Source organism: Accipiter gentilis, chromosome 27 (genome assembly GCF_929443795.1).
Source record: "Accipiter gentilis chromosome 27, bAccGen1.1, whole genome shotgun sequence".
NCBI classification, from domain to species: Eukaryota; Metazoa; Chordata; class Aves; order Accipitriformes; family Accipitridae; genus Astur; species Astur gentilis.
Window position 1 is genome coordinate 3,192,273 of NC_064906.1, and position 13,309 is coordinate 3,205,581.

Below are 13,309 nucleotides of genomic sequence, written 5' to 3' on the forward strand. Positions count from 1 at the left end.
CAACGCCGACTGAGCGAGCGAACCCGAACGTCGCCTATTATTTTTCTCCTACCGTCGCACCCAAAGCCTTCCTCCCACGGCACCGTTAGTCAGCGCGTAGGCGAGAAGCCGCCTGTGTGTACAGGGGCTGAAAAACCGCGTTGTAGCTGTGAAGGCTGGCTGGGGGCTGCCTCGGCCTCTCCCCGGGCCGCTGTCACCCTCAGGGGTCCCTCTCTGCGAGGGGCCTCGGCTCCTCCCCGAGGGTGCCGGGGACTGAGGTTGCCCCTCAGGGGCTTAGGCCTGGGCCCGGTGGCCCTTCCCTGAGGGAGGAAGCAGGGAGGGCGGGTGCAGTAAGCAGCGAGGGGGCGAGAGTCCGCGCTGAGGGGGCTCCAGGCTGGGAGCCCCTCGCCCCCTCAGCGGGGGAAGACGGCCATGGGGCGGGGTGGCGTGAGGGGACGGCGGCGCCGGTTGAGGGCGGGGGGGGGGAAGGAGGGGAGCGGTGGGCTGCGAACGTGTGTGCGCCTGTGTGGCGGCGCGGGCGGCGTGCCCCCGCCCTTCCCCCGTCGGCGGCCAGCGCTGCGCGGTGGGCTGGCGCTGGGGTATTTACGGTAAGGTGGACCCGGCGGTGGCGGCTGGGTGTCAGGTGATCGGCGCTGAGGAGCCGTTGCCGCCGCCCGGGGAGGAAAATGCAAGATGGCCCAGCGGGGCCGTGAGGGGCTCCGCGGCGCCCCCTCCCCGGCGCGTAGGGCCGGCGGAAAGCGTTGAGGCCAACCCCGCCGCGCCAGAGCCCGTCCCCGGCGGGGGCACCGAGCCATGGGGCTCTGCTACAGCCTGCGCCCGCGGCTCTTCGGCGACGCCGGCGGCTCCATCTCCAGCGCCGGCGCCGCCTCGGAGCCCGAAGCGCCGGCGGAGCCTCACGCCGCCCCGCAGCCGCAGCCCCTCGGCGCCCCGCTTCGGCCCGGCGGTAAGCCCGGCGGGGAGGCGGACGGGCCGCCGCTGCTGCTGCAGAACGGCGGCGGTAACGGGGCGGCCCCCGAGCGGCCGCCTCTGCCCAAGGCCGGCGGCCCCGGCGGCCCCGGCGGCGGGGGGAAGGCGGCGGCGCGGCAGCAGGCGCTGCACCAGCCGCCGGCGCTGCAGAGACCCTGGGAGAAGCTGCGCCTGGAGGAGAGGGAGGCGGAGAAGGAGGCGAGGAAAGTCAGCAAGAGCATCGACCGGGCGCTCAAGGAGCAGAAGCGGGAGTACAAGCAGACGCACCGCCTGCTGCTGCTGGGTACGCGCGCGTGTGTGTGTGTGTGCGTGGAGCAGTGTGCGTGTGCCTGTGCGGGGCGTGTGCCGGGGCGGGCAGGTGCCCCGCGGGGCTCCCCGGCAGCGCCCCCTCCCCGGCTTCCCCCGTTTTCCGTGGGCGCCCTCCATCGCTCCTTTGTCTCCCCGCTGCCGCCCCCCCCCCCCGCCTCCATCCCCGGGCTCTCCCCCCAGCCAGGTTTACACCTCCCCCCCCCGTCCCCCTTCCTCCTCCCCTCGGCCCTCCTCCCCCCTTCTGGCCCTGGCAGTGGCTTTGCAATGGATAACACGAGGGGTGCTTGTCCTGCGAGGGCGAGCGGCTCCACCCAGGCCGCCGGGCGGGAGCGATGCGGTGGGGCAGCCCCGGGGTCTTCCGGGGAAGGGGAGCCCTGCCCCGGGCGGGGGGGCCGCCTCGGCCAGAAGTTGGTTGTCTTAGCGCCCGAGCAACTCGGAAGCATTAAAAAAAAAACCAACAACAAAAAAAAAAGAACCCCACGGTAGCAAGGAGGAAAAATGGCCATGCATGAGATGTGTAGAGCCTGGGGATGGTCCTCCTCCACCTTGTGTAACCAGGGATGGTCTGCCGAGGAGTGGTAGTGGGGGCTTGTAGCTCCTACAGGAGAGGAGTGCTGATGAGCAATAGGGTCCTTATTTAAAGAAGCAGCGAGCGGTGTAAGGGGAAATGAGCGGCCGTAGGTATGTACGTATAGTCCTTGCAGACATCGCCTCTACTAGAAGATGTGTTCTTCAGCTGTTGGCCCTCAAATTTTTTTAGGGATGACTTGTCAGCTTTTGTCCCCTCTGCTCTGAGGTGCTACCTGTGGTCTGCTATTGCCACTGCTCTTTCTAAGCATTAGTTAATAGTCCTCTCCAGAGGATTTGTACCAGCTGATACATTTACAGTATGAAAACCACAGGGGTATCTAATACAAGCATCTCATTTCCTGCAGGAAACAGAACAGTCATACTGCAGGGCTTTTTTTTTTATGGTCTGGGCAGAGGGCTTGTTTGGCCTCTTAGCTGTGGTCATAAATCTCTGTTTTCTGTTAGCGTGGCAATACCGATTTGCTTTTGCATTAGCTTGCTTTGCGTGTTTTCATAAAGTTGCGTGGTACGGAGTTCTGGTGCTTATCTGTGTGTCTTCCAGATTTTGGGTAGCCTTACGTCTGTCTTTATAAAGCTGTGTTTCCATGTTACTGGATTCCTTCATTCCTGTTGGTGGGTGAGGGGAGGGCAAAATATGAAATACAGCAGTGTACAAAAGGTATAAACAATGTTTGTGAGAACTGTAGTGCTCCAATTCTAAAAAACAAATCATGGGCTTTATTATTTCCCATAAAATACCAGCCTGTAGGATACCAGTACAGCCAGTAGAAGGAAAGAGAAAGAAGATGTAATTCCTACTCCATGGAATTAATAATACTCTTTGTAAAATGTTTCCTCTGATACCAGTATTTAACTCTAAAATTTTAAATATTCCATTAAAAAAGTGTATTTTAAAAAGGTTTTTCTTCCTGTAACATCTGAAGGTATGTTGTGACCAATATGGCTACCAGAAGGCAAAGATACTGGTTGGTGACCTTCCTCTAGAGAGGAATGTAATTGCTTGAACAAAAGGATCCTAACAAATAGGTACTGCATGTAGTCTATAACATGGGCGGTTGTCATAGTAAACCAGAGCAGTAAGCACCTGCTCAGAAACAATGCAATTTGAAAAATAAACCAGCTTTGACCCTTGGCACCCTGAAAGACACTCAACACTCCCAAGACTCTCTGTGTTGAATTTTGTATTAAATCTGTGTCATAGTCAGAAAATACTCTGTTGCTCTCTGTATCGCAGGGAGGAAATGCTGGATTATTGTTTCAGCCCTGGCTGATCAGGGCCCGACATAAATGTTTGATTTGGGTGTAGGGAGAGCTGCAGGTACTTTGTGTTGCTGTTTGCAAAGAAGTAGAAATTCTGCTCTAGTTAAGAGGAAAATATTTAGAATGGGGAAGGGTTTATTTGTCAGAGAAAGAGTAAAGCAAAATTGCATTGCACAAGGTAATCGTTTTCAGTCTTGCACAGAGGAAAAGACTTGGGATGCATGCAGAGGTCTTTTAGATCAAAGAATATTATCGGCTTGATATTTTACAGCGCTTCTTGTGGTAAATAACTTGATCCCTGTCCCTAAGGTCTTCCTGGGAGAGTGAACCTAAAAAGCGTACCTTTGCTGGAGAGAGGAGGAATATTTTTGTAGATCAACATGGAGGAAATCCATAGCAGCGGAGAAATGGTGAATGCAGTGACAGCAGAGCACTGTCACAGAATAAACAAAGTTGAGCAACAGCATTAGTGTGGGCTTTGTTTCTTTCTGGTTTTTTTAAATACAAGTTTGTAAATAATAGCTTTGATTTGGTTTGTCCCTGTATGTCTTGTACGTGAACTGGGGCAAGCTTAGAGGATATTATTGAAATTTTGGAGGAAAACACTGTATATTTTAAGGAGCTACAACTAGATATGAAAAGGATATACAGATAAGTGCACTAGTATAAGAACATTAATAATCTCTAGAGTCTCTAAATAAGTAGTATATTAGAAGAGAAGCTTCTATAAATGCTTGAAAATGACCTTTCCCTAAAAGCACACTAATTCTCCTTTTATTATGTCAAATGAAAACAATAAGCTTTGTGATGAGCTATGCATATAAGTTACCAAAATATTATGAAGTCTCAAAGGCTTTTTTAGCATACGTTCATAAATAGCTCTTTAAGAACATGTTCTTACCTGTCACAGCTTCCCCCCAATTAATGTCTCATGCTGCACATGATGTTTTGATGCTCCCCTCTAACCTACATTTAGAAACACTTAACATGTTTTGTCATAACCAGTAGTTGTGAAAAGGGGGGGGGGTGTGGTAAGTCCTTGAGAACAGCTCTGTGTGTGCCTCCCACAAATAGGTGTATCTGTATCAGGTGGCTGTAACTGTGATGCGGGGGCTTTCCTGGTGCACTGGAGTGACAGCAAACACGGTTTGAGTTGGTTGTTTTTCTTCTGCAAGAAGATGAACCCACACAAAATGGAAATTTGGTTTCTACCGCAATTGGCTGTTTCTTGTTTAATGTCCACTTTAAAAGAAGAGAAAGGACTGGAAACCTTGAATTGATTAATGTGCACTGTATTATTGGCGGAGTTTTATTTCCTTTTATTTTTATAAGTGAAAATGTTAATCTGTGCAGAATTCTTAGGATGCTTTTGCTAACCTTGAGATGACAATTTTTTTTAAGCATCCATATTTATTGCACAGATTTACAGGGTTTGGTCAGAGTCTTGTAGCTTTGGTTTCTGTCTTGTTTTCTGTTTGGTCTTTTTTTTTTCCAGAGAACTGCAGATACTCTCTTCTACAAGATTGTTTAGTTGCTGATTTCCTAGAAGCTGTACAAGCATTACAAATCACTTTGTAGAAGCAATTTAAATTCTCATTTCCAGTCTTGTATTTTAAACTATTTTGGGAGTAAGTGGGGTGAAGGGGGATTGGCTCTAAACAAAGTGCTAACCATTGTGGTATAATTGAGGCTCATGTAACGTTGAAGTAAGCCATAAATAGAATTTTTAAATTTTTTTTTCCTAGTTAGCTGTTGTCTTCTAGTCTCCTCTGGCTCCTGTTCTTTCCATTTCCCCTGACTGCTGGTTGCTGTCTTAACTTTGGATGACTTTCTTAAGCAGAACTCATTCTTTTGCACTTCCCTGCTAAACTGAAACTGAAAGTGCTGGGAGTAAAAGTTTTTCTGTTCAACAGAAACTGAAAGTAATGATATAGGGATTGAGGGAGGGAAAATGGAGACAGTAGTTTTCTTCCTTTAAAAGATCCTGTAGCTGCTTACATGATATTTAAGTATTGACTTGGTAGTGAAATTTAGACATATTTGATGATGTTTATACACAAAAGTGTATAAAACATATAAAGAAACACAGTTCCACTGAATTAATGGAAATCAAACACAAAAATGCCTTGTCAACCTTGGGGAGTTCCTAAGCTGTAGATCCCTGAAAGCTCAGAGGTGTATAACAAACATAATGCTTTACTACAGTTTTTTTATTTTCTTAACTATGCGCCTGTTGACTGTTGTCAGAATTACACTGTGTTGCAAAAAGGATTTCTGCTCTGACAGTGGCTTTCAGACTAAAATTGCAGTCTGTTATTTATGTATGCTGCATCAGCAGACCCTTAAGTTTATAATCCCCAAACCAATTTTAAGTATTAAAATTAAACTTAATAAATCTTATTTTAAAAGTAACTAACTTTTATATAGTGCCAACTCATGCTTATTGATCAATACCTGAATTTAGTTTAGCTTGATGTTCTGATACTTTGCCTGTGCCTGCATAAGGCTGTGTGCTTTGGGTGTTTTTCCTCTTACCACCAGAGATGATGCCCTCCCTGGTCCGTAACTGAGCTGGGCACCGCTGCTTGCGTTCCAGGGTGTTGCATCTTCTTGTTGCATCCTGTATATGCCTATCTCGTCTTTACAAGAAAACTTGTTGGTTTGTGTTGGTAGATTTAGGATCCCTATAGCCAGGTAGTACGAGCATGTAGATAATGGATATAAAATTGATAGGAACAGATATTTTTAGGACTTTGAGATAATGGGCTGCAAATACCGACCAATGTAATAAAGTAAATGGGTTTTATAATCCCTAATCCTTTGGATCATTCGCATATCTTTCCAAATGCTCTTCTGGTTTCGTTGTAACTTATGCCATCGCATTGAAGTGTATATACATGCCTTGCAGATGAGGAAACCAGTAGGCAGAAGTCATCAGGACATGTTGGAATTAGTTCTCTGGGCATTTTTTAAGTGTACTGAAAGTGATCCCTGATTTACAACACTTAGCTTTTCTTTATTCTGTAGATTACTGACTAATTGCATTTGGCCCATGTTTAGCTGTTCTAACTGATTTCAGTTCGTTGATTAATTTTTGCTTATTTTTTAATCACTTTTAAGGAAAAAAAATACACCTTTTTTGTTCTATTCTATGTTATGTGTAGTAATGTGTCATGGTTTAACCCCAGCCAGCAACTAAGCACCACACAGCCTCTCACTCACCTTCCTCACAGTGGGATGGGGGAGAGAATTGGAAGAGTAAAAGTGAGAAAACTTGTGGGCTGACGTAAAGACAGTTTAATTGGTAAAGCAAAAGCCATGTGCACAAGCAAAGCAAAGCAAGGAATCTATTCTCCATTTCCCATGGGCAGGCAGGTGTTCAGCCATCTCCAGGAAAGCAGGGCTCCATCACGCCTAACGGGGACTTGGGAAGACAAATGCCATCACTCTGAATGTCCCCCCCCCCCTTCCTTCTTCTTCCCCCAGCTTTATACGCTGAGCATGACATCGTATGGTCTGGAATATCCCTTGGGTCAGTCGGGGTCAGCTGTCCTGTTTGTCCCCTCCCAACTCCTTGTGCCCCCCCAGCCTCCTCATGGGTAGGGTGGGTTAGAAGCAGAACAGCCCTTGGCTCTGTGCAAGCACTGCTCAGCAGTAACTAACACATCCCTGTGTTATCAACGCTGTTTCCAGCACAAATCCAAAACATAGCCCCATTCTAGCTACTGGGAAGAAAATTATCCCAGCCAAAACCAGCACACAGTGCTGGGAGGCTCTAACTGCTGAGCAAGGGTGGCTTCTGCAGCTGTTACTTAGGCAATATGAACTTTCAGTTATTAGGCAAGTTTTGCATATTGGTGTGTATTCCACAAATGCTTATCGTAGCATAGTGTCTTAATTAAGCAAGCTATGCTAATATCTTCTTTGTCTTTTTAAGCTCCCATTACCATTGTAACTTCTTGACTGCAGAAATTTTAAAGAGTATATAAAACTTTGGGATTTGTACACTTGTTTTCTCTTTCCCCATACCTTCCCCCGCTGCGCCCCCAGTTTAGAAGAAATACAGTTTGATGCTTTGTTGCCGTGTTCATCCCTTTCCACTGCCCAATCCCGCACCCCATATTTCCTTCCTTGCCAGGGAAGTATTCCTTCCTTTGGCATTCCTTAACTGAATCTTATGAGATTTTTTTCACTCTCTAAGAACCAAGAACACTGTATAAATGATACTTACATTGTGTGGGGGTTTTTTTTTCCATTTTAGCATCTTTTACACAGTGAAACTATACAAGTTTGGGGAAATATTTACTGCTTTTAGGAGTGGTTTTTTTCCCTAGAGTCATGGCTTCCTTCAACTTACTTTTCAAGTCAGGTACCATTTGAGCTTAGAAAGTTGAATTAATTTTTTAAAAAATCTTTCTACTTTTTAATCCAACAGCCTCGTTGAGCTGTGGGGGAAACCTGGCCTTCCCTCTGCTTACTAAATTTAACCTATTTGATACCCTATTCTAGGAACAGTCTGCTTTCACTGAATGATATGGAAATGATTCTTCTCCATGGACTTCTGAACAATAGTAGAGAAACAAAGTGGTGCAAGTAAGATAACAGAGCTGTTCCTTACCCTCCAATAGAAAGGATAGAAATTTCTGAGTTACCATTTTTACATTGGGGAAGTCTTGACCATACCTTTCGGCGTTTTCTTAAATTCTGTGTGGTTTGTATCTTTTGTAATGTCCAGTAAGAAGCTCTTTGTAGAGTAGATGCTTGATGGGTTGAACAAATTAGTAAAATGAAGCACAGAGCAGATGTTATTCAGCCTGTTGACTGGTGCCATGGTCCAAAAGAAATCTAAAGCTGTCTTTCACTGAAGATGCAGATCTATTTTTAGAGATGGAAAATGTATGTCAGTAGTTATTACTTACTATGTTCTTAATAAAAGCAGCCTTTTGTAGATAGTTAAAATCGTCCAATTATGGTTTAAGATTTACAGCCTTGTGTGGTTGCTCAACCCTGTGAGCTATTTGTTGTGCTGCAGTCATCAACACATCTTTCACTTTATGGGCAGAAGCTTGTCCTACTGTGCCATTACTTAAAACTGTCTGACAGAACTAGTTTATTTTTTAAAAATTTTGTATGTTTTCTTTTGACTGATAATATCATAAATCAATAAGGCTGGGTGGTTTGGTTTTTTGCTTTTTAAATACCCAGGAGTGCAGGGTCTGGAAGAAATGCAGCTTGCTACCTGGCCTATGCACATCATATTTATGCCTTTTCCAAGAGTGAATGAGCATTAAGTATACTGACTAGCAATGTTTCATGTTATCCCTGCAGCACTGTATAACTATATGTGAAACTCCTGTGTCTCATGATTTGTCTGCACATGAATATTGAATAAAAGTTTAAGGACTTAAAGCCTCACTGGATAAGCTGTATGAAGAAGGAAGGACATACTGTTTGGGACTAGAATAGATAAAAAGTATTTAAGAAAATATTTAATTTTTCTTTGTCTGCTTTCACATGCAAAGGATCAAAAAATCCAAGAAGAAAACCTGCCAATTAATGACTGTAACATAAGGCATAACATCAGGCACCTGTAGTGGAAGATCTTAACTGATAAGATCTCTTTGAAGTCAAACTTGAATTTCTTCCTCAAAATCTGGTATCTTACTTTTGTTTGGTTTTAAACTTAAGTTTGAAGAATTATAAATTCCACTTAGATTTAAAGTAATGTTAGGTTTCAAGAATAATAAATTATTCTTTCCCAAAATACCATTACTGTAGTAAGTCAGATCAAGGTTGTATTTTAAATTCTATACTGTGAATTCTTAGCTAAAATAAAGTTAAAGATAACATCATGTGCAAACAACATGCATTTTGGAGCTTATAAAGCTGTTCAAAAGTATAAACACCCCCCCACCCCCCCAAGTATTTAAACAAAAAGAATTGAAAAGTCTTTCACTTTCTCTATGATGGGCAATACAATTTTGACAGTTTCTTTTAAGAAGACTTCATTCCTATAAAGGGCAAAAAGGAAGCTCTTCTCAGCACTTAATTCCAGCAAATTATCTAGTTGTTCTTCAGAAGCTGCAGAAAAGGAGAATATCCCTTGTGTGATTTGGGTTAGTGCATGCATGGGAGATAAATAGCAGACTGAAAACATCTCTAATAAAATCCTGACAATAAATTGAGTCCTCAGTCTCTGTGGGTATTGTTTCCCCACTCCCAATCCCTCTGTTTTATTATTTGAAAATAGATACTTTTTGATACATGTAATATCCACTGTATTTAACTTGTCATATGTGGATCAAAATGGATAGAAAGAGTTTTATGTTTCCATCATGAAGAATGAAGGCTATGCTAAACTGCCCAAAATGTGGATGATCATGGGTCCTTATTCTTCTGTGCAAGTGAGATTTATCTTAAGCAATTTAATCTTTTATTGAAAACTGTCACAAACATTGCTGGAGACATTACCAACTCTGTTATGGTACAATTCTCTTAATTATGGAGAATTAGTCATTCTGGATCTTGAAGCAAACGCAGAATGCACTGCATGGTGTTAGGCAGTGCCTTCCTAATAATCATCTTTATTTTCTCGAAAGCCTCATGTGGAGGACTAAGCTACAACAGAAGCAAGTTGCTTTTTTCTTCAGTGAGAGGACTTTTTCATATTTCACATGCTTGAATTAATTTCATGTTGACTGAAGAGTAGTTTTCTATTCCAGATTACACTTTTTCAGATAGAGATAGACACACGTCTGTCCATGCACACATGCCACCAGTGAAGTTCTTGTAAAACACGGTAGATAGCCATGAGGAGTCTAGGTGAGTTAAACGAGCCTTAAGGATTATGTGGTTGGATTATATGCTGGTGTATCTCATAGGGTTAAAGCTTTGTAAGAACAGGGCAAGTCTAATGGATTTCATAACAAGTTTGTTTTTATTTTCATCCTTTGACTCACTAGATGTTTGAATTACAAAATAGACTTATGGTGTTATCTTCTGCTTGTTCTGAGCTTGCTGCACTTGTCTAATTCACTCTCTATGAGAGAGATGAACAAGATACTAAGTGCTTCTAACATGTGCCAGCCTTTGCAAAGACATACTTCTTTTTTTTATGTTCTTACACAAACTAAAAACCTAAGATCCAGAAGAATATAATAATTTGTATAAAGGACATATGCAGAAGTAACCAGTTCATAATCTGTAAAGGTATAGTTAAAGAGGTTTTGGGGGTTTTAAATGAAAAAAAAAAAAAAGTCTTTTTTCTTTTCTAAATGGCAAGATGCTGTGAAAGGTATTCATGTCTCAGAATGTGTCTGTTTTCTCCCAATCATTTAATCATCTAATACTAAAAACTGAACAAAGAAAAAAATCCTCCATGTGTACAAGTTAACTTTTTCTGCTACAGCTGTGCTTAAGAACCTTGTAGTACACTACAAGTATACTGTGGTTATATGTCAAGCTCTGCAACCTAGTCATGCATAAACAAGCAGGAAAACTGCATTAAGGATTGGCTATAACTTAAGGTGACTTTCAGATCCTTCTATTCATTGGGTCTACTGACTTGTGAGCATGGCTTAATGCAGAACAGTAGCAGTTCAAACTGTTTTGCGTTTATCCCTTGAAAATATTTCCGTGAAGGAAAACAGATGGGATCTACAGGACGATAATTCTGGTTCAGATGGAGTAGTTGATGTTACTTTGATTTAACATTTTGAAAGAAAAACAGAAATCTGAAATTCTTTATAGTATTTTCTCACAGTATTTGGTGGGGGAGGCGGAGCACAAAAAACAACCAACCAACAAACCACCCTTCTTTCATGTGACTTTCTGCGGCTTTGGTTTGTTGAACAGAATTGAATTTCAAGTTCATATTGATTTGGGTTGTGCCTGTAGATGAAATAGCACTGGGAGGGGAACACAACCTTTTGGCAGTTGGAGAAAGACTGGATAACAAACAGCATCTAAATACCTGGCATGCATTGTTCCTTTTAGTAAATACAATTTTCTTCTTACTTTTAAGAACATTTTGAACAGCCTTACACTTTCTGTGATTCTTCAGTGCTCTAAAGCATTTAATTTCTCTTAATGGAAGACTGATACAGAAGCAGTAGAGTTGCGCTTGATTTAGTGCTTCCTGATGTGTTGGTTTCCGATCAGAAGCTGTAGCAATCCCTCTGATGCTTCCATGAGCTTCCAGCAATTCCATTTCTCCTCCCTCAGGTTTTCTTATTCTGCTTGATGTGACATCGGGATTCGTGAGCTTGTTTGTTCAATAGTGTCTTTCCAACCTGATAATTATTGAAATCGTACAGTTGGTATGGTGTTGGGTTTTGTTGGTTTTTTTGTTTTGTTTTTAAATGGGAAAACTACAATAATATTTAAGGAGGCAACATATTCACTCCTAGGGCCTTCTACCTCTTAACTATATATAAAGCTGAGGATGTTGACTCAGCATAGGGGGAAAAAAAGAACAAAAATGCCTACAGTGGTGTTTGGCTTGTGATATGCAGAACTCTTCTCTGTCAGTGGATTCTGGCTTCAGGTATATGTCAGCTATGTCTTTGAACTACCAGAGTTGGAAGGAAAACTGTTTCATGGAAAAGCTGAAAAGGAGAGAATAGTTTCTTGATACTTGAAGTTGCTCATAATTTAATGTAGAATGGATCACCTGAAAAGTAATCTACTCCAGAGACCATTTGGCAATACTCCTTGTCTAGTTAAAAGGGATTCACAGATAAGTGATCTATCTGCTGGAGACTGAATAATACTTTCTAACATGTCAGGTAAAGTTAAAGCAGTGCAGTGAAAGGTTAAACAGCCATTCAGAGGACTGTGTTACAGAAGGGTTTGGGGTGGGCACGGGTGGGACAGGACTGTCTTTCATGCTGCTTCGTGCTATGCCCAGTACCATTGCTAGTGCTTCTGCTCCAGCAGTTTCAGAAGGAAATAGAGACTCGGATGCTCTGAACGAGAACAAGCAGATGTTTCACACTCTGTCTGCCTCCCTATACAATGCTTAAGAAACAGGTATGTGTTAATACCTGGTTCTGCTCTTTGGGAAGACTATTCACCTTAATGCCACAGTTTCTTGGGGGTTTTGTGCATTGCTTGTGCGAGCAATGGCACAGCCTGCCAAGGTTCTTCAGTACCTGGTATTCTAGTACAAGTAGATTGGGTGCAGGGCAAAACAAATACATAACCTTCTCAAGCCTAAGCAGCATAACATCAGTACATCCTACTATGTTGACTGCCACTGAAATGTAAAAGTTCTCTTCTTCTGGTTTGATTTCCCCCACCCCTCTCCCCCCCTTTGACTTCCTGTTTAAAGTGAACCCAAAGCCTCCCTGTAATACCTCACTTTGTGTTTCTTTAGAGGTCAAATAAACTTATTTCAAAGTAAGAATTTCTGACAGTTTGTTTTTTGTTGGGTTCCCCCCCTCCCCCCCCCCCCCCCCCCCCCCCGTGCATTCTGTATCCTGATACCCTTGGTAAAAGAGTAATTAGAAGCTTACTTGAACTGGCTGTTTACATGATGTGCAAAGAAATGCTGAATTAATCTCTCTTAATCCTATGTCAGAAAAAACAATTTGAAGATACTACTGAGTACCAAATAAATAAATACACAGCATCTTTTGAGTTCAATCCTTTATCCCCTAATGCAGTTCTCTCTGAAGTTAGACTGGTAAGACTTTAGTATTGGTACCTGCTTCATCAGTGTGAGGTAAGAAACCAGACAGTGGAGCAGATTTAAGGCATTTATGAATAAGTAGACTGAAAGTCCAGAAGTAACCAGTAAGATTTTTCCATGCAACTATCTATATAACCAAGAAATCATTTTACTTCCTAGTTAGTCTCTGTGCTCAAAATTATTAAGTTGCTTGAATTTTAACATGAATATTACTAATGTAATCTTCATATAGTGTTCAAGCAGTGGTATTTGGGACCTTAGTTCTGAATAGGACACGCTCTGACCCACCCACCAACTTCAGCTTCTACTTGGCTGGAATTCACACTACGCTTGCTTTCTCCAGCTTGTTTGTAGCTGTAACTCGTGTAGTTATTCCATTCCTTGAAAGAAAACAGGCTGGAAAATATTCCTTAAAAGCTAACTGTTCTCTTCACCTATTGCTCTTGTCTGAACTGTTTTTTTTCAACATCTCAGAAGTGGGCAATGCCTGCT

At 43.1% G+C, this 13,309-nt stretch overlaps 1 protein-coding gene across 2 annotated transcripts in view; it reads left to right on the forward strand.

Moving 5' to 3' along the window:
- The first annotated feature begins 595 nt into the window (after nucleotides 1-595).
- GNAL (G protein subunit alpha L) overlaps nucleotides 596-13,309 on the forward strand; it is a 193,658-nt gene continuing 180,944 nt past the window's right edge. Inside the window, exon 1 of one of the 2 annotated variants that reach the window (XM_049830328.1) lies at nucleotides 596-1,249. In XM_049830328.1, the coding sequence (XP_049686285.1) occupies nucleotides 793-1,249 (457 nt within the window). In that variant the 5' untranslated portion in view covers nucleotides 596-792. The remainder of the gene's footprint in view (nucleotides 1,250-13,309) is intronic. The other variant, XM_049830327.1, reaches the window with a different exon arrangement.